The sequence below is a fragment of the Oncorhynchus nerka genome, linkage group LG3 (genome assembly GCF_034236695.1).
Source record: "Oncorhynchus nerka isolate Pitt River linkage group LG3, Oner_Uvic_2.0, whole genome shotgun sequence".
Classification (NCBI taxonomy): domain Eukaryota; kingdom Metazoa; phylum Chordata; class Actinopteri; order Salmoniformes; family Salmonidae; genus Oncorhynchus; species Oncorhynchus nerka.
The window spans coordinates 10,110,744-10,136,477 of NC_088398.1; the positions used below are offsets into that span (position 1 = coordinate 10,110,744).

A 25,734-nucleotide genomic window follows, 5' to 3' on the forward strand; every position below is an offset into this window, starting at 1 on the left:
ACACCTGCATCTTAAAACACTCTTAAACAAATGTCATTTGTGCCCAATGTAATGTCTCTGTCCTCTGTTGCTCTCATCACTAGGGAGACTCGGGAGGTCCCCTGGTGTGCTTCGAGGAAAGTGGAATGTGGTTCCAGGCAGGCATCGTGAGCTGGGGTGAGGGCTGCGCTCGTCGGAACAAGCCTGGCGTCTACTCGCGCGTCACCAAGCTGAGAGATTGGATCCGCAAGAACACGGGGTTTGATGATGAGGGGATATGGGGAAGGGGGGGGGGGGGGGGCAACGGGTAGACAGTTTGAGGGTCTGACAGGACAAGACAAAAAATAAGGAATATGGAACATTGCGTCTGATTGAGGACGAGTCCCCCCATGATGACCAGAGCTATCCATCCATCTAGCCTCGACCAGCCTCCGACACCCACTGAGGGCCTGCATGGGGCTAGCTACTGCTCAGACGAAGGATTTCAAATGGGTTTGGGATTAGGTTTTTATGCTGTACTGATGCAACCCTTGTTCTCGAAAGCTCCGAGGACCAGCAAGACTCCTGCACCTCCATCAATCATGTCATGTTACACTGGTTTGATGAATATTCTCACAGTGTAAATAATGGAAGATGTATATTTTGAGGACACACTTTGTTTTTGGTGGTATTTGCCTAGTCTCCACCATTGTTATGATGTGAGATCACATCTTCTGTTGGGCAGACAGACATGCCAAATGAACTGAGGGAATCAGAAATAGAACAGAAATAGAATAGATATAAAATAAATATTTTAGAGTATAGTTTTTTTACAATGTATTTCTTTACCAGCTGTTTTCACCTGACAAATTTCACTTAAAGTGCCTTGACAAGAACATGGAATGTTTTATAAGTGAGTGTGATATTATTAATTCAGAGATGCACGGAATCTTGAGTTCTAACAAAGATTGTCTATTGCAGTGCCTCCAGAATCAATTCATACCCTTTGATTTATTCCAAATTTTTGTTACCCCAATACCCCATAATGACAAAGTGAAAACCTATTTTTAGAATTTGAATACATAATTTACATATGTATTCACACCCCTGAGTAAATTCATGTTATAATTACCTTCGGCAGAGGTTACAGCTGCGAGTCTTTCTTCGTAAGTCCCTATGAGTTTTCCATACCTGGATTATACAATATTTGCACTTTATTCTTTTCAATATTCTTCAAGCTCTGTCAAGTTGGTTGTTGATCATTACTAGACAACCATTTTCAAGTCTTGCCATAGGTTTTCAAGCAGATTTTAATTTGAAACTGTCACTAAGCCACTTAGGAATATTCAATGTCGTCTTGGTAAGCAACTCCAGTGTATATTTGGCCTTGTGTTTTAGGTTGTTGTCCTGCTGAAAGGTGAATTTGTCTTCCAGTGTCTGTTGGAAAGCAGACTAAAGCAGGTTTTCCTCTAGGATTTTGACTGTGCTTAGCTCTATTCAATTTTGTCCCCCCGAAAAACTCCCAAGCCCTAGCCAATGACGAGTGTAACCGATTTAAAATGGCTAGCTAGGTAGCGGGGTGCGCGCTAATAGCATTTAAATCGGTGACGCCACTCTCTCTGAGACCTAGAAGTAGTTCCCCTTGCTCTGCAAGGGCTGCGACTTTTGTGGAGCGATGGGTAATGATGCTTCGAGGGTGGCTGTTGTCGATGTGTGCAGAGGGTCCCTGGTTCGAGCCCAGGTAGGGGCGAGGAGAAGGATGGAAGCTAAACTGTTACACGAGCATACCCATAACATGATGCAGTCACCACAATGCTTGAAAATATGAAGTGTTACCCAGTGTTGGATTTGTACCAAACATAACTCTTTGTATTCAGGATATACATTTCATTTCTTTGCCATTTTTTTGCACTTTTACTTTAGTGCCTTATTGCAAACAGGATGCATGTTTTCCAATATTTGTATTCTGTACAGGCTTTCTTCTTTTCAGTCTGTCATTTAGGTTAGTAGTGTGGACTAACTACAATGTTGGTGATCCAGCCTCAGTTTTCTCCTATCACAGCCATCACTCCTATCACTCTAAATGTTTTAAAGTCACCATTGGCCTCATGGTGAAATTCCTGAGCTGTTTCCTTCCTCTCTGGCAACTGAGTTAGGAAGGACGCCTGTATCTTTGTAGTGACTGGGGGTATTGATACACCATCCAAAGTGTAATTAATAACATCACCATGCTCAAGGGGATATTCAATGTCTGCTTTTAAAAAATATTTTTTATTGCACACAGAGTGAAAAATAATGTAATGGGAAATGATGACTGCGATCTGCTTGATCTATTGCATAAGTTGAATGCAGATATTTATTTTAAAAAGTACACATTTCCAAAAACAACTGTATTGAAAAATCATACCGAGCGTATTTCTAAATACCCTGGGATACGGTATACTGCTCAACTCTAGCTATCTACATTTTAAAGTAGTCCATTTTCTTCTTCATTGGCTGATTGCTCCCAACTCTAGAATCCCCCACCCAGTTGACTCATTTAAAATGGTGGAAGACCTCAATATGATAAACGGGTTATATCTATTATGATGTCCTCTGTGACAACAGGCACAACTCCGATATAAAGTGGTTTTGGGGTAAGTTGCAGAAAGGCCACATGCTTCCACTTATATCAGTGCATTCGTAATAATCTAACCAATACAAAACTTCCATTTGATCAAATAAGCGTCACGTAGCAAATTAGCAATACATGTTTGTTGACCAAATTCAACACCTCATGGACAGATTTTGACCAGAGTAAAACCTCGCTTCACCTCAGGGTCAATGGGCACAGTGCAATTCGGAGGTTCTTATCAATTTCTATAGATGCTGCGGCCATTTCCCTCACATTAGTATTCTAGGAGAACCCCATATACAGGCTAGCTAAAATGGTCTCCATTTGCCAGTTGAGCTGAGGGTGATTCGGGTCTTCACTCCCCTACGCACGGCAGCTCAAGAAAATCAATTGGGTTTAGCTGTTTGCACAGAGCAACACAATGAGTTCTTCTCATCCCTCTCAAACAGTGGACTTCTTATTGGACAATCCTGGTCCTGCTTTTAACTGTTCAGATTTTTCATTGGTTTTCTTTCACTCTATTTTGGCTTATGTTTGTATTTGTACATTTACTGTGACTTCAAAACCTAAAGCTCTCCGTTGTTTGTAAATGTTGAAGTGCTGAAAATATTTTAATTGTTAAAGGTGGACGATAATGTTGGGCTATTTGTTTCTATGGTCCCTAACATTGGCACAATGCTGGGTAATATGGAGTATAATAAAGGTATATGTTTCAGAACATGGGTTGAAGGGGCCAAAAGCGACTCTTTAAATAATAAATGTGAGCTGTTACTGTGTGTAGTTAAATAAAGGTAACATTTATATTGGATTGTGGACACATTCCTTTTCTACTGTTCAATTCTGTTTGTATGCCTCATTTTTATATAAAAGATTTATGAATCCTACACAATAAACATACTTTACCTGAATCTTCTGCATGTCAATTACCTTCCTTGACTGACTTGTGTCTTTATAATAGTTATTGTATAGTAAGTATTATGAGTCTATTGTGGGGCCATGTCCCTTTACACGGCAGCCTGTAATGAATGTGGATCTCTCATAGCACTCATCTCCTCCCTGCTGTGACTAGCATGTCTACCTGGAGACGAGATGTAACGAGACAAGCTGATATTGTCACATTATACCTAGCTTTGTCACAGCAATGTCTTGTTACCCGGGGAGCTGGGCGTGTGGGTGTAAGGAGGTGGATACACAGACAGTAGGAGATCTACAATCACATCTGTCTTCATTAAAAGCGACGCTCCACCACGGGAATAGGAGAATCAACATAGACAGCGCTGCTAATTTATGTATTCATCAACTTCGGTACATAAGCATCTTTGTTTGTACCTGTTCCCCCATGACATACGCACACACACTGCATCTCCTCACCATGCCACCATACAGTACAGTACTCAAACCACGCTGGTCTTTATCTGAAATGGTTTTATTTAAATATAAATATGTATACAAAGTTACAAGCAACAATAGCTCATTTTTAGCAAATAAAATCCTTAATACATTATTAAAAAAACTAAATGAACCAAACCAACAAATGGCAATTAGTTGTGTTCCCAAAAAGCATAGTTCATCTTTCTGCATTCAGTGATTGATGAACAACGGAACAGAAGGAGAGAAATTGTGGACCCAAATAAAATCAATCAAGATATAGATTTATATGTATATATGTAATATAAAGATACTTTACAGTAAAGCAGCTTACAAGCTGTACATTAAGGCTTATATAAAAATAAAGACGAGCGATGATTTTTGTTTTTAAATCACTTGGTTCACTTAGTGACGTTTGTTCTCCAATTGGGCCGACTGACCGGTAGCGCGGCTCTCGACACAAAATGGCAGTACAGGGTTCCAGTAGTGTCCAGAATCGGAATGCAACTGAGACCAGGTGCAGTAAGCAGTCTCTCAAACAAGCATAATGGACATGGAAAAGAAATGCTGAAGAGTTTCACTAGACACATCATCTGCATGCAACAGAGAAAGAATGGGACTTCTTCACCCATTTGTACAGTTGATCTAGTCAGTATTTCAGGGTAGTACTGTGTTTTTGTAAACATATTGAAGCTACTTGATTGTGTCATAAAGACTGGTGTGTGGATGGTGTCTCAAGAGGGACAGTTTCACAAGTAGAACCCATTTTAGCCTGTTGAGACTGCACCTTGAGATTATTCAAGTTCAAGATTGCCACCATTTTACAAACCGCATTTTCTGATCGTTCTGGAAAGAGTCTCCATTTAACAATCTGGCAAACACAGAAGTAATACAGTACCCAGAGGAATTCATCTCTATCCCTAACTCTTTCAATACACTGCTATGTACTGTAGCTCACCATCTTTGGGTTTTTCCATTTCCTTTTCTTGTCCTCCAGGATAGAACAATAACACAGAGGCTGTCTCTCTATTAGGTGAAGGCCAGGATACACATTCTCTCCATACCTCACTCTGCTTTCACTCCCAGATAACCCACACCCAAGCCAAACGTATTGTTTTGCTAAGCGGTTTATGGCTGCCATTGTGGAGCTCAGGCTTCTTTAAATGGATAGAGAGACACGAATGTGCTTAGAACTCCTTTCACATGCCGACAAACACCAAATGACCACAATGTGTTGACTCTTTTTTTTTTTAATGAATATATCTGTATTTTTTATTTGTTCATAGTCTGTTACAAGTTCTATTTGTCTGAGGAGTCTGTTTTCTTTGAGAAATGTTAGCTAGGCTCCAAAATCCAGTTAGTTTAGGCCACCCAAAGTCATGAGATGCTCCTGTCTGGTGATTTCCAGTTTGCCTTCCTCCCCTCACTGGTAAAACAAAACCAGTGCCATGACAGAATAGCAGGCTCATCTTTGAAGTAGCAGACACTGTAGTAGATTATTTATTGATGGGGAATGTGAGTGGCACATCACAATCATTGACTCCATTGGGGCTCACTTGGAATGCCATTGGGACTCCATTGGGGCTCAATTGGAATGCCATTGGGACTCCATTGGGACCATTCAATCCCAGAATGACAACTGAATAACAAATAAGGAAGGCAATCCCTGTCACCTACATCTCCTTCCAAAATGTGTCCAGGAGAAGGAACCAACCAACCAGTCCTCTCTCCTCATGTTAGTCTGGCCACACCTCCTATAGAGATGACAAATGCTTCCTCTTTACATGGCCCTTCGCGCTCCACCCCCTGTTCCGTTGTCAAATCAGACGTGAGTTTGCATGCGTTGTGACGGCCGTCCGTAGTCGGACTGCTGGGAGGAGACCTGCGATGATGCATAGGAGAAACGAGAGGAGCTAGACACCTTGCTAGCCTGGTCTGATTGATCGTAGGCGTCCACCTTCTCGTAGGAGGCGGGCTTGACGTAGCTGGTGAAGGCTCGTCCATATGTGGTGGCGGTGGGCAGGTAGGCAGAGCCGCTGTAGACGGGGTCGGTGGGGTAGATGGCTCCGGGCTGGGCTGCCGCTGCCTGCTGCTGCTCGTAGGTGGAGCGGGCCCCTGTGGTGGTGGCGTAGCGGTGGGAGAAGTCGTAGATGCGGGGCTGTGTGGCTGCCACCACTGTGTGCTGGCCGTACAGCGGGCTGGGGGAGGGCAGCTGGGATGGCGTGTAGACAGGACGGGGGTTGGGCACGTAATCTGAGAAACCACTGCGGATCACCCGGTCCTCGTGAGCATGCACGTTGTAGTAGCCGTTAGTGGGGTCCTGAGGGGAGAGGAAATAACAACAGGGTGTTAAGTTGTTCAACCCCTTTTAAAGATACAGTATCTTTAAAAGAGATTCTTTAAAAGAGATGTCAGACTTTTTCAAAACACCCAGCAAAACAACATGCAACAAATGCTCAACGAATGATTGCAATTTTTCCCATGCATGTAACATTGTATAAGTGAGTGTTTCTCCTTACGGTTTTTACCTTGATGTCGGACCTCTCGTCCTCGTCCTCCTCCAGCAGGTCACTGTGTTCCGTCCGGGACGTCCCAGGAGACTCACTGCTGTTGGGGGCCTGAGGGGGAAACAACAGTCCCTACAATTATAAAGGTGGTACATCTTAGACCAACATGAGCAAAATGACTGTACTGTATATCATCACATCATCACAGTAATATACATTATATATATCTGTTATATAAAGATGAAAAGGTATTTGAAAACCTACTGAAAGTGATTGGACGGAGGCATTTACCATGGGCTCCTTGACATCCTCCTCATCATCGTTGCCACGGGTAGCATTGTGGTCACTGTGCACAATCTGAACTCTGATGTCACTCTTTGAGAGGCGTGTGCACTTTTTACCTGTGAGGATTCAAAAGAGACAGGTGATTTAGAAATTATTCTAAAACTGCTTTTCATGCCTGTTGCCTTTATAGAAAAGGATTTGATTGTGCTCCTTTCATGAAGTTGAAACTAACCATGCATGACTAAGATTTGGGGTCAATTCTATTTCAAATCAGTCAGTTCACACGATTGAAAAATATTGAGTGAATAGTCATTTACTGAATGTCAATTCATTTCCTTGAATAGGGTGAGTTGACATGGAATGTAGCCCAACCCCGGTATGCCCCATATCTGACCTTCGACCTCACCTTTCCCGGTGTGCCTGCAGCAGAGAGAGACCAAGGTGACGACACAGATGAGCAGGACACACCCTCCGCCCACCGCCGCCCCAATGATGATCAGCATGGGCAGGGCCTCTGTGAGGAGAGAGAGGAAAAGAGAAAAGAGTCAGGACCTTGCTACTGATCAGAGCGAGACAGGCAGGACCAGATCCAGTCTCCTCTTCTAACGCCACTCTACTCATTCCCCCCCAACTAATCTCTGCCAACGCCTGCTCCTATATAAATTCATCTGCAGTAAGCCTCATGGTCCCTCAGAAGCACGCACACACACACACACACACACACACACACACACACACTTAGAGCCCCCTGCGTCCCCACAGCCTCGGCTATTGTGTCTAATCTCTCTGGAAGAAGGGTAACAAGGCCTGACATGCAATGAAGCAATAGACAGTAATCTAATTAGAGATTCCAGGAGAGAGATACGGCGCACCGCTCAACTCTCCCGAGACCCCGGCTGAGCTGCCTTGATGTAAATTGCTGGCGAGGACCTTATTTTTGGTGTCTACTGCAACAAAGGCCTTCCTTCCTTACCTCCGCCAACTCCAGTGAGCAGAGTGTGTGTGTGTGTGCATGTATGTGTGTGTGTGAGTAAGTAAATTGTCATTTAAGAAAATTTGAAGAGGGTGGCTCTCACACACTTAGAGAGAGAGGGAGCTAAGGGACCGCCGGTGGCTCGGCCCCAGGACACCTGTGCCCTGATCTAATTGACTTTAGTCCCCGATCGATATCTATGTTATATGGCTCAATGTATTCATTAAGGCCCACCATCTGCTGATTAAATGATATTGATTAAAATAGTATAATTAAGATAAGCACTCAATTGGAGTTCTGCTTTGACCTCATCTAACCCCTCTCTCTTCCCAGCACCGTCTCTCCACAGTGTTCGTCTTAGTGAGATTGGTCATGCTGACTGTGTGAGATGATAGATAATAAGGACCCCTGTCCAGTTCCTACCCGTACCTTGCTCCTTGAGGGTGACCAGCGCGGTGCCTGTGCCGAAGCGGTTCCATGCGGTGCAGTTGTAGCGGAGTAGGAAGTCCTGGGCCAGGGTCTCAGACAGGACCAGGGAGGACAGGACCCCGTGGTCGCTGGTCACCGTCTGGACAGAGAAACGACCGGAGGAGCCCGAGGAGAGGGTCACGTCTCCAAACGTCCACACCTAGTGAGAAAGATGGGAGATGAACAACAGGTGAGTGGCTAGCAGCGCTGTCAGAGCTCAGATCAACCACTACTTCCCATGCTTAGATCAATCACAGGTACCTTCTAACCAACCACCCTCCCTCCCTCTCTCTTTCCTTCTCTCTGTTTTCCTCCCTCTCCATCCACCTGGCTGACATTGCTAAGGGCCGTACGTCTAAATTGCCTCCTACGTCTTGCCCTGGAGGTAAGCCCTGTCAGCCTCTAAGCCCTGCCAGACCTGTGAGGCTGTGTAAGATGCTCCTGTCGGTGCTGAAGCTTCTCTCCTGCTGCTAGGTAAGGTCTACCTACGGGGTGCCTGCCTCTCACTCCCCCTCAGACCCTAATTATCCTCTGTCAGAGCTGCCCACGCACCCAGGGTCACCTGACAGGTCAGCCCACCGAGGCCTGATGGATGCAGCGCTAATTGAGCCATGCGGTTGGGCTGCAGCCTGCAGGAGAGCCGGACCCCCTTTCTAGTTACCTTTCTGTTCTCTCTCCCTCATCCCCATTGAATGGTGAAGGGATGATGTGTGTGTGTAGGTGGGGGATTCAGTGTGTATTAAATGTGCACACGTATGTGTGCGCGAGCACATGCATGCACGCACACACAACATTGAAAGAGGAAAGACAGGAAAAGACAAGAGGCTCACTTACAATCTTGTCAGGCGGGGGGCTGTTTCCCACCAGGCACTCTAGCTTGCCCTTGGAGTGCTTGACAGCGTGCTGTGTGGCGTCTGCTGTAATGATAGGTGGGCCTGGAGGGAGGGAGGGAGGGAGAGAGAGAGAGAGAGAGATGTCGGGGACAGAAAGAGGGAGATATTGAGACAAATTAAACACAGATGCATTGTCAGATGGTTGACACATATAATGCTTGAGTAAACATTCTTCTTAGATAATACCAAATGTGCATCTTTAATATTCTACATCTAAAAGAAAGTGGTATTGAATTAGCCCTATTTTCAAACTATTGAGACTCATGAGACTTACCGTTGACAGTGAGCGTGACGTCCCTCTCAGCCACCCCGATGCGGGGGACGATGGCCTTGCAGGTATACGTCCCAGCATCCTCCTGGGTGACAGCCTTCAGCTGCAGGGTGTTGCCATTACTGAGCACCTGTAGAGGGAGAGGAGAGGTGGGAGGGAAGTAGACGAGGGGAGGAAGAGGAGGGGAGGGAGAGGAGGGGAGGGAGAGGAGGGAAGGGAGAGGAGGGGAGGGAGAGGAGTGGAGGGAGACGAGGGGAGGGAGAGGAGGGGAGGGAGAGGAGAGGTGGGAGGGAGGGAGACGAGGGGAGGGAGAGAAGGGAAGGGAGAGGAGGGGAGGGAGAGGAGGGGAGGGAGAGGAGTGGAGTGGAGGGAGATGGGAAAAGAGAGAGAGAGGGGTGGACAGGAGGGATAAGAGGGGGAAGTTGTTGCAGCAGCACCAATGTGGTCGAACAGTTTCAGTTTAATTTCATGGTGGTGACAACACTGTGGTTTTAATCACAGACTACAGCTACAGCCAGGCACCTCTGGAGTGACCATGCTGCTGTGGAGATTGTCCTAATTAAACGTTGCCGGCAGAGCATAACGTTATCATGGTGTGAGTGGGCCGTAGCCTTTAGAGGCTGCTACAGTTCGCTCTACACTTGCGCACTCGTTAGCTCATTGATCCCACCATTCCATCAAGCTGTGATTAATCCATTTCCTCTCCCTCTACGCCCCTCCTCTCCCTCCCTCCGTCCTTTCACTCCCACTCTCCATTTTTTATTCAACCACAATTAGAGAGTAACCTAATGAATCCATTACTGTTAGCTGTGTGAGGCATGGTGGCCGCGGTGTGTGTGGATTAGAGAGCACCGCCTGTTCTTTTCTTCCGGAGAGCGTTGGTTCAGTCTGGGAGATGGAGATGACAGCATGGCTCTTACAGCATCGCCTGCTGTCCTGCAGCTCTCTTCTCTTTAGCGGTGGCGTTTTTAGCAAAAGCTGCCTCTGAAATTCGATTAAACACCAGGAGAGAGGCTCCCTGGAGATAGCTCTGATAGTGTTGCCTGGGGTGGGGTGGGAGACCTTGAACCAGGATGATGCAAATTAAAGGTGGAACTGGGCTGTTTGTAAGCTACCTCACATATTCCTCCCTAGATGTTCTTTGTGTTGTGTCTTGGTCCGGGTTGAAGAGCGGTTTGAGAAGCTGTTCTCGGAGTGGGATGTGAAATGTGTCAGCTGGTTTTTAACTAGTGTGCCTCAACTGTGGATGTGATTGATTTAGTGGTCACGTTGTTATGACAGAGTGTCACCTCCCCTGCTGTCAGCAGTGTGAGAACCTGACAGTCATCACACACACTGCCTCTGAAGGTTTAGCTCTGATGTCTGAGGGCTTTCTCTCATTACACACTCGCGTCCGACACACACACACACACACACACACACACACACACACACACACACACACACACACACACACACACACACACACACACACACACACACACACAGTATAAGTATTGATTGAGGTACTTGTCTTACCACGCTTGAGCCCTGTTTGGTCCAGGCCAGGGTGAGGGGAGGGTTGCCTGTCCAGGTGCAGGTGAAGGCAGCGTCCATCCCAATGTCCACGTTCATGGGCTTGGGCTCCGATAGCAGCCTGGGACCAACTGTAGAGGAGCCCAGGACACCATCAGAACTAAAACAGCCCTTATTCATCATTCAATTCAGTATGACTTTATCATATCCCCTAAGCCATTTTCAAAGCACAAAGCACATTACACAGTATCCTCCAAAGACACGATAACTCTTGTGACGAGGGTGAACGTGTTCACAGACACACTACTCCGATTACACTACAGGCTACTAGTACTATGATACACTGATGTGCTCTACTCACATTGTACATCCACCAGGGTGCTGACGTTGGTGCTGCCCACTGAGTTGGATACCTCACAGGAGACAGGGTCTGTGAAGTACGAGTGGTCTACCGTCACCTCCAGGCTGTCCCCGTTCGCCTCTGAGATGGGGACTCCTCCCTTGGACCACCTGGACCACCAGATCACCACATCACATAGGGTTAGAATGTCAATGTACCACATCACATAGGGTTAGAATGTCAATGTACCACATCACATAGGGTTATAATGTCAATTTACCACATCGCATAGGGTTAGAAGGTCAATTTACCACATCACATAGGGTTAGAAGGTCAATTTACCACATCACATAGGGTTAGAATGTCAATGTACCACATCACATAGGGTTAGAATGTCAATTTACCACATCACATAGGGTTAGAATGTCAATGTACCACATCACATAGGGTTAGAAGGTCAATTTACCACATCACATAGGGTTAGAAGGTCAATTTACCACATCCCATAGGGTTAGAAGGTCAATTTACCACATCACATAGGGTTAGAAGGTCAATGTACCACATCCCATAGGGTTAGAAGGTCAATTTACCACATCCCATAGGGTTAGAAGGTCAATTTACCACATCACATAGGGTTAGAAGGTCAATTTACCACATCACATTGGGTTATAAGATCACTTTGGTTTACCAGAACATATTGGGTTAGCAGGTCACTTTGGGTCACTAGGTCATTTTGAGTTACATGTGCGTTAATAATGATAAAGTCCAAACTGGACCAACTAAAAGGCTAATAGTTCCATAATAATGCAGTACACACTGACTTCATGAAAGAAATGAACCCAACAAAGTGTAGGTTGAGGTGCTGTTTTTTTTACCTGTATCCTGTGATCTCAGGGTTGGCAGAGGCAGAGCAGATGAACAGAACCTTGGCTCCCTCCATGACAGTCTGGGGCTGGACGGACAGGGTCACCGATGGGGGGTCTGCAGGACGGAGGGGAACACACAACATTACTGAGAGGTGAACTTAGTATGTGTCATATCTATCACTATGGAGGATTCTACAGTATAGGCTGAATTTGTGTCAGTCAAGGGAGAAGAAACAGGACAGCAGTACTAAAGGAAGCTCTGTGAACACTGGAGGTATGTGTCACTGAGCTAGGACCCATAGCTAGGACCACCTGTAGCACACGCTCCAGCAGGTACGTATATCTCTCTGGTCACCCCCAAAACCAATTCTTTCTTTGGCCGCCTCTCCTTCCAGTTCTTTGCTGCCAATGACTGGAACGAACTAGAAAAATCTCTCAAACTGGAAACACTAATCTCCCTCACTAGCTTTAAGCACCAGCTGTCAGAGCAGCTCACAGATTCCTGCACCTGTACATAGCCCATCTATAATTTAGCCCAAACAACTACCTCTCCCCCTACTGTATTTAATTTATTTATTTTGCTCCTTTGCACCCCATTATTTCTATCTCTACTTTGCACATTATTCCACTGCAAATCTACCATTCCAGTGTTTTACTTGCTATATTGTATTTACCTCGCCACCATGGCCTTTTTTTGCCTTTACTTCCCTTATCTCACCTCACTTGCTCACAATGTATTTAGACTTATTTTTCTACTGTATTATTGACTGTATTTTTGTTTTACTCCATGTGTAACTCTGTGTCGTTGTATGTGTCGAACTGCTTTGCTTTATCTTGGCCAGGTCGCAATTGTAAATGAGAACTTGTTCTCAACTTGCTTACCTGGTTAAATAAAGGTGAAATAAATTAAAAATAAATACATTTGAAGGGGTGTGTGTTTGTCACAGAGAGGTTGGTGTATGAATCATTGAAGGGTGAGCGAGTGCATGTGCAGGAAGGCAGAACTAACCACTCTTCCATTAACTCTAAAGTGGTGCTGGGTGAAATGTATTTATTCAACCAAAGCCCTCAACTAATGCCTAAAGTATATAAATAAATATATTATAGATGATATATGTGTATAGGCTACTACCTTGTCGTTATTGGCAGTATATTTGTATACAGTTTACCAATAGGACTATGTCCCAATATCCACACTAGCATACTAGTGTCCATGGACAATACATCAGTACATACTAAGTAGTATTCAAGTCGAATAGTTGGTAGTTGAATGTATTTGACTCGGTGTTCTCCATCCTCTGACAGAGTGTTGTACCTTGGGTGTGTCCCCATCACTGGGACGAGGGCACTACAGTGTTGTACCCAAGGTGTGTTCCCATCACTGGGACAAGGACACTACAGAGTTTCATACCCGAGTGTGTCCCCATCACTGGGACGAGGACACTACGGAGTTTCGTACCCGAGTGTGTCCCCATCACTGGGACGAGGACACTACGGAGTTTCGTACCCGAGTGTGTCCCCATCACTGGGACGAGGACACTACGGAGTTTCGTACCCGAGTGTGTCCCCATCACTGGGACGAGGACACTAGGGAGTGTTGTACCTTAGGTGTGTTCCCATCACTGGGAAGAGGACACTATGGAGTGACTGTAGGGGACACTAAGCGCCACTGAGGACACTCACGCTGGACGTTGATGGTGACGGAGGTCTGGAGTCCGGCGGGGGCGGCGGGGTTGAGGACACGACAGGTGTAGGTACGGCCAGAGTCCTTGTCCTCCGGCACCACAGGAAGCATACTGACAGCCAGCTCCCTCTTCCCATCCTCCATCCGCGTCTAGGAGAGACAGACCAGAGACATGGAGACAAGACATCTACGATGTTTACTGTACATCTCAATGGCCAAGACAGACAAGAGACAGCTGTTAAACATGCAGAGGGAGTTATGAGTCCTTATTTCACCTCTTGGGCTAGATCCATGAATTGATATATGTTGGTCCCTAAAGAGACAAAATGGTTTAAGTAGGGAAGTAAGGTATAGAATAGGTATAGGCTCATAGTAAGGCCCTGCTGAGTCTTCCCCCTCTAGGTGTTTGTGACACTGCGGGACCTATCTTTCTGACGTGTGAGGCATTCAAATTGCCATCCAGTCCATTGGCATGGCGGTTAAATCATATATTTTATGATGCGCCTGGGGATATGTGCTGTTCCCACATTTCTGAGAGTGCTCCCAGTCAGCGCTCCTTGTTTGTCATCATCTTTGAGATCTATTTATTGCTCGCAGGAATCAATACGTCTAAGTGAGGAAAGGGGTAGATTCTGGAGATATCGCCCGTCGCTTTTGACGCACACACAAAGAAACGCATGCACACACACACACACACACACACACACACACACACACACACACACACACACACACACACACACACACACACACACACACACACACACACACACACAACACACACCACACACACACACACACACACACACACACACACACACACACACACACACACACACACACACACACAGGGCTGTCAGACAGTGTGCAGTAATGGCAGGGGTGGCTGTGTCTATATTTCTGGGCTGTAGCCGTGAGGAGGGGGGTCCGGGGGAGGGTTGTCTCACAGGCAGCTCTGGAAAAGGGCAAGGGCAGAGCAGATCCCATTCCCTGGACGGACGGACAAACAGACAGCTGAATCAATGGACCAGGCCGTTCACTTCCTCAGCCAGACACACAAAAAGCATTTTTACGCTAGATCGAGTCGCATCACTCCCTGTCACCACCCCTCACTCTGCCCCAAGCCACCTCTCCCCCTCTCTACCTCCCCCTCCCCTACTCTAGCCCTCCCTCTCTCTAAAAGCACCCGTTTTCTTTCTTTCAGTGAACTGTATCTCAGTATCTCCCACCCTTCTTTCTTTTACTCCCACTTTCTCTCTCCCTATCTCTTTCTCTCCCCTCCTGCCCCCCTCATTTTCTCCACTGCGGCCTCTAGTCTCCTTAAATGTGTCATTTAGCGTAGTTTAGCGTGGTCAGAGGGTATGACAAATGTGAGTCTTTCCCGACTGCGGCTGGTTCACGCTCTGGCGCGTCCCCCCATTGTGTTTTGGCATTGTTGTGGGTGATTTCTCCTCAGCAGAAATTCTACTGTATCAAACGCTCATGCCTGTCTGAGCTTTGGCATGCTCCAGTTATGTTGTAGTGTCAGTGCATTAGAGTGTGAGGGGAGGGGGAGTAGGGGAGAGAGGAGGGGGGTTCAGGTATGAGTGAAAAAGGGGAGGGGGACTGCAGAGAGGGAGGTAGGAACAGAAAGAATAAGTCCCGAGAGAGAAAGAGAGAGTAATTGAGAAGAAAATGAAGAAAATAGAGAGAAAACAGAGAAAAGGAAGAGTCTGCTTCTGTATTCTGCCCTGAGATAAAGTTGCTGCATTTTGAGTAGCTGCTATACCCTGCCATAGCCTGCTAAGCTGGGGTCTGTTGTACCCTGCCATAGCTTGCTAAGCTAGGTCTGTTGTACCCTGCCATAGCCTGCTTAGATGGTCTCTGCTGTACCCTGCCATAACCTGCTAAGCTGGGGTCTGTTATAGCCTGCTTAGATGGTCTCTGTTGTACCCTGCCATAGCCTGCTTGGATGGGCTCTGCTGTTCCCTGCCATAGCCTACTTAGCTGGGCTCTGCTGTACCCTGCCATAGCCTGCTTAGATGGTCTCTGCTGTACCATGCCATAGTTTGCTAAGCTGGGCTCTGATGTACCCTGCCATAGCCTGCTTAGATGGTCTCTGCTGTACCATGCCATAGCCCTGGGCCATAGCCTGCTTAGATGAGCTCTGCTGTACCCTGCCATAGCCTGCTTAGATGAGCTCTGCTGTACCCTGCCATAGCCTGTTTAGTTGGGCTCTGCTGTACCCTGCCATAGACTGCTTAGATGAGCTCTGCTGTACCCTGCCATAGCCTGCTTAGATGAGCTCTGCTGTACCCTGCCATGGCCTGCTTACATGAGCTCTGCTGTACCCTGCCATAGCCTACTTAGATGGTCTCTGCTGTACCCTGCCATAGCCTGCTTAGATGAGCTCTGCTGTACCCTGCCATAGCCTGCTTAGATGAGCTCTGCTGTACCCTGCCATGGCCTGCTTAGATGGGCTCTGCTGTACCCTGCCATGGCCTGCTTAGGTGGGCTCTGCTGTACCCTGCCATGGCCTGCTTAGATGAGCTCTGCTGTACCCTGACATAGCCTGCTTAGATGAGCTCTGCTGTACCCTGCCATAGCCTGCTTAGATGGTCTCTGCTGGGGCTCTGGGCTCTGATGTACCCTGCCATAGCCTGCTTAGATGGTCTCTGCTGTACCATGCCATACCCTGGGCTCCATACCCTGCCATAGCCTGCTTAGATGAGCTCTGCTGTACCCCCTAGCCTGCTTAGATGAGCCTGCTTAGATGGTGGGCTCTGCTGTACCCTAGACCATACCCTGCCATAGCCTGGGGTCTGCTTACCCTGCCATGGCCTGCTTACATGAGCTCTGCTGTACCCTGCCATAGCCTACTTAGATGGTCTCTGCTGTACCCTGCCATAGCCTGCTTAGATGAGCTCTGCTGTACCCTGCTACCCATAGCCTGCTTAGATGAGCTCTGCTGTACCCTGCCATGGCCTGCTTAGATGGGCTCTGCTGTACCCTGCCATGGCCTGCTTAGGTGGGCTCTGCTGTACCCTGCCATGGCCTGCTTAGATGAGCTCTGCTGTACCCTGACATAGCCTGCTTAGATGAGCTCTGCTGTACCCTGCCATAGCCTGCTAAGCTGGGGTCTGTTGTACCCTGCCATAGCCTGCTTAGATGGTCTCTGCTGTACCTGCCATAACCTGCTACGCTGGGGTCTGTTGTACCCTGCCATTGCTTAGATGGTCTCTGCTGTACCATGCCATAGCCTGCTGGGGTAGTTGGTCTCTTAGATGGTCTCTGCTGTACCATGCCATAGCCTGCTTAGATGGTCTCTGCTGTACCCTGCCATAGCCTGCTTAGATGGGCTCTGCTGTACCCTGCCATAGCCTGCTTAGTTGGGCTCTGCTGTACCCTGCCATAGACTGCTTAGATGAGCTCTGCTGTACCCTGCATAGCCTGCTTAGATGAGCTCTGCTGTGCCCTGCCATGGCCTGCTTACATGAGCTCTGCTGTACCCTGCCATAGCCTGCTTAGATGGTCTCTGCTGTACCCTGCCATAGCCTGCTTAGATGGTCTCTGCTGTACCCTGCCATAGCCTGCTTAGATGAGCTCTGCTGTGCCCTGCCATAGCCTGCTTAGATGGGCTCTGCTGTACCCTGCCATAGCCTGCTTAGATGAGCTCTGCTGTACCCTGACATAGCCTGCTTAGATGAGCTCTGCTGTACCCTGCCATAGCCTGCTTAGATGGTACCCTCTGCCTGCTTAGATGGTCTGACACCCTGCCATAGCCTGCTAGAGAGCTCTGCTGTCTCTAGCCTGATGAGCCCTGCCATAGCCTGCTTAGTTGGGCTCTGCTGTGCCCTGCCATAGCCTGCTTAGATGAGCTCTGCTGTACCCTGCCATAGCCTGCTTAGATGAGCTCTGCTGTACCCTGACATAGCCTGCTTAGATGAGCTCTGCTGTACCCTGACATAGCCTGCTTAGACCGTCTCTGCTGTACCCTGCCATAGCCCTTAGATGCTCTGCTGTACCCTGCCATAGCCTGCTTGACCGTCTCTGCTGTACCCTGCCATAGCCTGCCAGATGAGCTCTGCTGTACCCTGCCATAGCCTGCTAAGGTCTCTGCTGTACCCTGCCATAGCCTGCTTAGATGGGCTCTGCTGTACCCTGCCATAGCCTGCTTAGATGGTCTCTGCTGTACCCTGCCATAGCCTGCTTAGATGAGCTCTGCTGTACCCTGCCATGGCCTGCTTAGATGAGCTCTGCTGTACCCTGCCATAGCCTGCTAAGCTGGGGTCTGTTGTACCCTGCCATAGCCTGCTTAGATGGTCTCTGCTGTACCCTGCCATAACCTGCTACGCTGGGGTCTGTTGTACCCTGCCATAGCCTGCTTAGATGGTCTCTGTTGTACCCTGCCATAGCCTGCTTAGATGGTCTCTGCTGTACCCTGCCATAGCCTGCTTAGATGGTCTCTGCTGTACCCTGCCATAGCCTGCTTAGATGGTCTCTGCTGTACCCTGCCATAGCCTACTTAGCTGGGCTCTGCTGTACCCTGCCATAGCCTGCTTAGATGGTCTCTGCTGTACCCTGCCATAGCCTGCTAAGCTGGGCTCTGATGTACCCTGCCATAGCCTGCTTAGATGGTCTCTGCTGTACCCTGCCATAGCCTGCTTGGATGGGCTCTGCTGTTCCCTGCCATAGCCTACTTAGCTGGGCTCTGCTGTACCCTGCCATAGCCTGCTTAGATGAGCTCTGCTGTACCCTGCCATAGCCTGCTTAGTTGGGCTCTGCTGTACCCTGCCATAGACTGCTTAGATGAGCTCTGCTGTACCCTGCCATAGCCTGCTTAGATGAGCTCTGCTGTACCCTGCCATGGCCTGCTTACATGAGCTCTGCTGTACCCTGCCATAGCCTGCTTAGATGGTCTCTGCTGTACCCTGCCATAGCCTGCTTAGTTGGTCTCTGCTGTACCCTGCCATAGCCTGCTTAGATGAGCTCTGCTGTGCCCTGCCATAGCCTGCTTAGATGAGCTCTGCTGTACCCTGCCATGGCCTCTAGATGGGCTCTGCTGTGCCCTGCCATAGCCTGCTTAGATGCTCTGCTGTACCCTGCCATAGCCTGCTAATGACCGCTCTGCTGTACCCTGCCATAGCCTGCTTAGATGAGCTCTGCTGTACCCTGCCATAGCCTGCTAAGCTGGGGTCTGTTGTACCCTGCCATAGCCTGCTTAGATGGTCTCTGCTGTACCCTGCCATAGCCTGCTTAGATGAGCTCTGCTGTACCCTGGCATAGCCTGCTTAGATGAGCTCTGCTACCCTGCCGCTGCTTAGTTGGGCTCTGCTGTACCCTGCCATAGCCTGCTTAGATGAGCTCTGCTGTACCCTGCCATAGCCTGCTTAGATGAGCTCTGCTGTACCCTGACATAGCCTGCTTAGATGAGCTCTGCTGTACCCTGACATAGCCTGCTTAGACCGTCTCTGCTGTACCCTGCCATAGCCTGCTAAGACCGTCTCTGCTGTACCCTGCCATAGCCTGCTTAGATGAGCTCTGCTGTACCCTGCCATAGCCTGCTTAGACCGTCTCTGCTGTACCCTGCCATAGCCTGCTCAGATGAGCTCTGCTGTACCTTGCCATAGCCTGCTAAGACCGTCTCTGCTGTACCCTGCCATAGCCTGCTTAGATGGGCTCTGCTGTACCCTGCCATAGCCTGCTTAGATGGTCTCTGCTGTACCCTGCCATAGCCTGCTTAGATGAGCTCTGCTGTACCCTGCCATGGCCTGCTTAGATGAGCTCTGCTCTACCCTGCCATAGCCTGCTAAGCTGGGGTCTGTTGTACCCTGCCATAGCCTGCTTAGATGGTCTCTGCTGTACCCTGCCATAACCTGCTACGCTGGGGTCTGTTGTACCCTGCCATAGCCTGCTTAGATGGTCTCTGTTGTACCCTGCCATAGCCTGCTTAGATGGTCTCTGCTGTACCCTGCCATAGCCTGCTTAGATGGTCTCTGCTGTACCCTGCCATAGCCTGCTTAGATGGTCTCTGCTGTACCCTGCCATAGCCTGCTTAGATGGTCTCTGCTGTACCCTGCCATAGCCTGCTGCCATAGCCTAGCCTGCTTAGATGGTCTCTGCTGTACCCTAGCCATGGGCCTGCTGTTCCCTGCCATAGCCTGCTTAGCTGGGCTCTGCTGTACCCTGCCATAGCCTGCTTAGATGAGCTCTGCTGTACCCTGCCATAGCCTGCTTAGTGGGCTCTGCTGTACCCTGCCATAGCCTGCTTAGATGAGCTCTGCTGTACCCTGCCATAGCCTGCTTAGATGAGCTCTGCTGTACCCTGCCATAGCCTGCTTAGATGAGCTCTGCTGTACCCTGCCATAGCCTGCTAGATACCCTGCCATAGCCTGCTTAGATGGTCTCTGCTGTACCCTGCCATAGCCTGCTTAGATGAGCTCTGCTGTACCCTGCCATAGCCTGCTTAGATGAGCTCTGCTGTACCCTGACATAGCCTGCTTAGATGAGCTCTGGTCTCTGCCTGCTACCCTGCCATAGCCTGCTTAGATGGCTCTGCTGTACCCTGCCATAGCCTGCTTAGATGAGCTCTGCTGTACCCTGCCATAGCCTGCTTAGATGGCTCTGCTGTACCCTGCCATAGCCTGCTTAGCTGGGCTCTGCTGTACCCTGCCATAGCCTGCTTAGATGGTCTCTGCTGTACCCTGCCATAGCCTGCTTAGATGAGCTCTGCTGTACCCTGCCATAGCCTGCTTAGATGAGCCCTGCCATAGCCTGCTTAGATGGTCTCTGCTGTACCCTGCCATAGCCTGCTTAGATGGTCTCTGCTGTACCCTGCCATAGCCTGCTTAGATGGGCTCTGCTGTACCCTGGCATAGCCTGCTTAGCTGGGCTCTGCTGTACCCTGCCATAGCCTGCTTAGATGGTCTCTGCTGTACCCTGCCATAGCCTGCTTAGATGGTCTCTGCTGTACCCTGCCATAGCCTGCTAAGATGAGCTCTGATGTACCCTGCCATAGCCTGCTTAGATGAGCTCTGCTGTACCCTGCCATAGCCTGCTTAGATGAGCTCTGCTGTACCCCTGCCCATAGCTGCTGTACCCTTAGCCTGAGTTGGGCTCTGCTGTACCCTGCCATAGCCTGCTTAGATGAGTCTCTGCTGTACCCTGCCATAGCCTGCTTAGATGAGCTCTGCTGTACCCTGACATAGCCTGCTTAGATGAGCTCTGCTGTACCCTGACATAGCCTGCTTAGACCGTCTCTGCTGTACCCTGCCATAGCCTGCTTAGATGGGCTCTGCTGTACCCTGCCATAGCCTGCTTAGATGAGCTCTGCTGTACCCTGCCATAGCCTGCTTAGACCGTCTCTGCTGTACCCTGCCATAGCCTGCTCAGATGAGCTCTGCTGTACCGTGCCATAGCCTGCTAAGACCGTCTCTGCTGTACCCTGCCATAGCCTGCTTAGATGGGCTCTGCTGTACCCTGCCATAGCCTGCTTAGATGGTCTCTGCTGTACCCTGCCATAGCCTGCTTAGATGAGCTCTGCTGTACCCTGCCATGGCCTGCTTAGATGAGCTCTGCTTGCCCTGCCATAGCCTGCTAAGCTGGGGTCTGTTGTACCCTGCCATAGCCTGCTTAGATGGTCTCTGCTGTACCCTGCCATAACCTGCTACGCTGGGGTCTGTTGTACCCTGCCATAGCCTGCTTAGATGGTCTCTGTTGTACCCTGCCATAGCCTGCTTAGATGGTCTCTGCTGTACCCTGCCATAGCCTGCTTAGATGGTCTCTGCTGTACCCTGCCATAGCCTGCTTAGATGGTCTCTGCTGTACCCTGCCATAGCCTACTTAGCTGGGCTCTGCTGTACCCTGCCATAGCCTGCTTAGATGGTCTCTGCTGTACCCTGCCATAGCCTGCTAAGCTGGGCTCTGATGTACCCTGCCATAGCCTGCTTAGATGGTCTCTGCTGTACCCTGCCATAGCCTGCTTGGATGGGCTCTGCTGTTCCCTGCCATAGCCTACTTAGCTGGGCTCTGCTGTACCCTGCCATAGCCTGCTTAGATGAGCTCTGCTGTACCCTGCCATAGAGCCTGTACCCTTAGCTTAGGAGCTCTGCTGTACCCTGCCATAGCCTGCTTAGATGAGCTCTGCTGTACCCTGCCATGGCCTGCTTAGATGGGCTCTGCTGTACCCTGCCATAGCCTGCTTAGATGAGCTCTGCTGTACCCTGACATATAGATGAGCTCTGCTGTACCCTGACATAGCCTGCTTTAGATGCTAAGCTCTGCTGTACCCTGCCATAGCCTGCTTAGATGAGCTCTGCTGTACCCTGCCATAGCCTGCTTAGACCGTCTCTGCTGTACCCTGCCATAGCCTGCTCAGATGAGCTCTGCTGTACCCTGCCATAGCCTGCTTAGACCGTCTCTGCTGTACCCTGCCATAGCCTGCTTAGATGGGCTCTGCTGTACCCTGCCATAGCCTGCTTAGATGGTCTCTGCTGTACCCTGCCATAGCCTGCTTGGATGGGCCTGCTGTTACTTAGCTGGGCTCTGCTGTACCCTGCCATAGCCTGCTTAGATGAGCTCTGCTGTACCCTGCCATAGCCTGCTTAGTTGGGCTCTGCTGTACCCTGCCATAGACTGCTTAGATGAGCTCTGCTGTACCCTGCCATAGCCTGCTTAGATGAGCTCTGCTGTACCCTGCCATAGCCTGCTTAGATGAGCTCTGCTGTACCCTGCCATAGCCTGCTTAGATGGTCTCTGCTGTACCCTGCCATAGCCTGCTTAGATGGTCTCTGCTGTACCCTGCCATAGCCTGCTTAGATGAGCTCTGCTGTACCCTGCCATAGCCTGCTCTGCTTGCCAGATGATGGCTCTGCTGTACCCTGCCATAGCCTGCTTAGATGAGCTCTGCTGTACCCTGACATAGCCTGCTTAGATGAGCTCTGCTGTACCCTGACATAGCCTGCTTAGACCGTCTCTGCTGTACCCTGCCATAGCCTGCTAAGACCGTCTCTGCTGTACCCTGCCATAGCCTGCTTAGATGAGCTCTGCTGTACCCTGCCATAGCCTGCTTAGACCGTCTCTGCTGTACCCTGCCATAGCCTGCTCAGATGAGCTCTGCTGTACCCTGCCATAGCCTGCTAAGACCGTCTCTGCTGTACCCTGCCATAGCCTGCTTAGATGGGCTCTGCTGTACCCTGCCATAGCCTGCTTAGATGGTCTCTGCTGTACCCTGCCATAGCCTGCTTAGATGAGCTCTGCTGTACCCTGCCATGGCCTGCTTAGATGAGCTCTGCTGTACCCTGCCATAGCCTGCTAAGCTGGGGTCTGTTGTACCCTGCCATAGCCTGCTTAGATGGTCTCTGCTGTACCCTGCCATAACCTGCTACGCTGGGGTCTGGTACCCTGCCATAGCCTGCTTAGATGGTCTCTGTTGTACCCTGCCATAGCCTGCCATAGCCTGCTAAGCTGGGTTCTGATGTACCCTCTGCCTGCTTAGATGGTCTCCTGCCATAGCCTGCTTAGATGGTCTCTGCTGTACCCTGCCATAGCCTGCTTAGATGGTCTCTGCTGTACCCTGCCATAGCCTGCTTAGATGGTCTCTGCTGTACCCTGCCATAGCCTGCTTAGATTAGCTGGGCTCTACATGAGCTCTGCTGTACCCTGCCATAGCCTGCTTAGATGGTCTCTGCTGTACCCTGCCATAGCCTGCTTAGATGAGCTCTGCTGTACCCTGTAGCCTGCTTAGATGAGCCCTGCCATAGCCTGCTTAGATGGTCTCTGCTGTACCCTGACATAGCCTGCTTAGATGAGCTCTGCTGTACCCTCTGCTGCTTAGACCGTCTCTGCTGTACCCTGCCATAGCCTGCTTAGATGGTCTCTGCTGTACCCTGCCATAGCCTGCTTAGATGAGCTCTGCTGTACCCTGCCAGCCTGCTTAGCCTGTACCCTGCCATAGCCTGCTCAGATGAGCTCTGCTGTACCCTGCCATAGCCTAGCCTGCTTAGCTGGGCTCTGATGTACCCTGCCATAGCCTGCTTAGATGGTCTCTGCTGCTGCCATAGCCTGCTTGGATGGGCTCATCGCCATAGCCTGCTTAGATGAGCTCTGCTGTACCCTGCCATAGCCTGCTTAGATGAGCTCTGCTGTACCCTGCCATAGCCTGCTTAGATGAGCTCTGCTGTACCCTGCCATAGCCTGCTTAGATAGCTCTGCTGTACCCTGCCATAGCCTGCTTAGATGAGCTCTGCTGTACCCTGACATAGCCTGCTTAGATGAGCTCTGCTGTACCCTGCCATAGCCTGCTAAGACCGTCTCTGCTGTACCCTGCCATAGCCTGCTTAGATGAGCTCTGCTGTACCCTGCCATAGCCTGCTTAGACCGTCTCTGCTGTACCCTGCCATAGCCTGCTCAGATGAGCTCTGCTGTACCCTGCCATAGCCTGCTAAGACCGTCTCTGCTGTACCCTGCCATAGCCTGCTAAGCTGGGCTCTGATGTACCCTGCCTAGCCTTAGATGGTCTCTGCTGTACCCTGCCATAGCCTGCTTGGATGGGCTCTGCTGTCCCCCCTGCCATAGCCTAGCTTAGATGGGCTCTGCTGTACCCTGCCATAGCCTGCTTAGATGAGCTCTGCTGTACCCTGCCATAGCCTGCTAGCCATGGCCTGCTTAGTCTCTGCTGTACCCTGCCATAGCCTGCTTAGATGAGCTCTGCTGTACCCTGCCATAGCCTGCTAGATGGTCTCTGCTGTACCCTGCCATAGCCTGCTTAGATGGTCTCTGCTGTACCCTGCCATAGCCTGCTTAGATGGGCTCTGCTGTACCCTGCCATAGCCTGCTTAGATGGTCTCTGCTGTACCCTGCCATAGCCTGCTTAGATGAGCTCTGCTGTACCCTGCCATAGCCTGCTTAGATGCTCTGTACCCTGCCATAGCCTGCTTAGCTGGGCTCTGTTGTACCCTGCCATAGCCTGCTTAGATGGTCTCTGCTGTACCCTGCCATAATAGCCTGGGGTCTGTTGTACCCTGCCATAGCCTGCTTAGATGGTCTCTGTTGTACCCTGCCATAGCCTGCTTAGATGGTCTCTGCTGTACCCTGCCATAGCCTGCTTAGATGGTCTCTGCTGTACCCTGCCATAGCCTGCTTAGATGGTCTCTGCTGTACCCTGCCATAGCCTACTTAGCTGGGCTCTGCTGTACCCTGCCATAGCCTGCTTAGATGGTCTCTGCTGTACCCTGCCATAGCCTGCTAAGCTGGGCTCTGCTGTACCCTGCCATAGCCTGCTTAGATGGTCTCTGCTGTACCCTGCCATAGCCTGCTTGGATGGGCTCTGCTGTTCCCTGCCATAGCCTACTTAGCTGGGCTCTGCTGTACCCTGCCATAGCCTGCTTAGATGAGCTCTGCTGTACCCTGCCATAGCCTGCTTAGTTGGGCTCTGCTGTACCCTGCCATAGACTGCTTAGATGAGCTCTGCTGTACCCTGCCATAGCCTGCTTAGATGAGCTCTGCTGTACCCTGCCATGGCCTGCTTACATGAGCTCTGCTGTACCCTGCCATAGCCTGCTTAGATGGTCTCTGCTGTACCCTGCCATAGCCTGCTTAGATGGTCTCTGCTGTACCCTGCCATAGCCTGCTTAGATGAGCTCTGCTGTACCCTGCCATAGCCCTTAGATGAGCTCTGCTGTACCCTGCCATGGCCTGCTTAGATGAGCTCTGCTGCCCTACCATGCCATAGCCTGCTGCTGGGCCTCTGAGCTCTGCTGTACCCTGCCATAGCCTGCTTAGATGGTCTCTGCTGTACCATAGCCTGCTAGCTGGGGTCTGTTGTACCCTGCCATAGCCTGCTTAGATGGTCTCTGCTGTACCCTGCCATAGCCTGCTTAGATGAGCTCTGCTGTACCCTGGCATAGCCTGCTTAGATGAGCTCTGCTGTACCCTGCCATAGCCTGCTTAGTTGGGCTCTGCTGTACCCTGCCATAGCCTGCTTAGATGAGCTCTGCTGTACCCTGCCATAGCC

At 49.8% G+C, this 25,734-nt stretch overlaps 1 protein-coding gene and 1 pseudogene across 9 annotated transcripts in view; one reads left to right on the forward strand and one right to left on the reverse strand.

The window, feature by feature from the left end:
- The window catches only part of LOC115101482 (suppressor of tumorigenicity 14 protein homolog), a 38,622-nt pseudogene extending 35,142 nt beyond the window's left edge, over positions 1-3,480 (forward strand).
- A 500-nt stretch (positions 3,481-3,980) lies between these two features.
- LOC115113959 (kin of IRRE-like protein 3) overlaps positions 3,981-25,734 on the reverse strand; it is an 83,707-nt gene continuing 61,953 nt past the window's right edge. The window contains exons 5-15 of one of the 9 annotated variants that reach the window (XM_065008235.1): positions 13,742-13,892; positions 12,068-12,173; positions 11,214-11,362; positions 10,856-10,983; positions 9,341-9,467; positions 9,008-9,108; positions 8,135-8,333; positions 7,127-7,246; positions 6,739-6,848; positions 6,460-6,579; positions 3,981-6,260 (exon numbers count right to left, since the gene is read on the reverse strand). In XM_065008235.1, coding sequence (XP_064864307.1) covers positions 5,763-6,260; positions 6,460-6,579; positions 6,739-6,848; positions 7,127-7,246; positions 8,135-8,333; positions 9,008-9,108; positions 9,341-9,467; positions 10,856-10,983; positions 11,214-11,362; positions 12,068-12,173; positions 13,742-13,892 — 1,809 coding nt within the window. In that variant the 3' untranslated portion in view covers positions 3,981-5,762. Of the gene's footprint in view, positions 6,261-6,459; positions 6,580-6,711; positions 6,849-7,126; positions 7,247-8,134; positions 8,334-9,007; positions 9,109-9,340; positions 9,468-10,855; positions 10,984-11,213; positions 11,363-12,067; positions 12,174-13,741; positions 13,893-25,734 lie in introns of all 9 variants that reach the window. The other 8 variants (XM_065008216.1, XM_065008223.1, XM_065008256.1 and 5 more) reach the window with 8 other exon arrangements.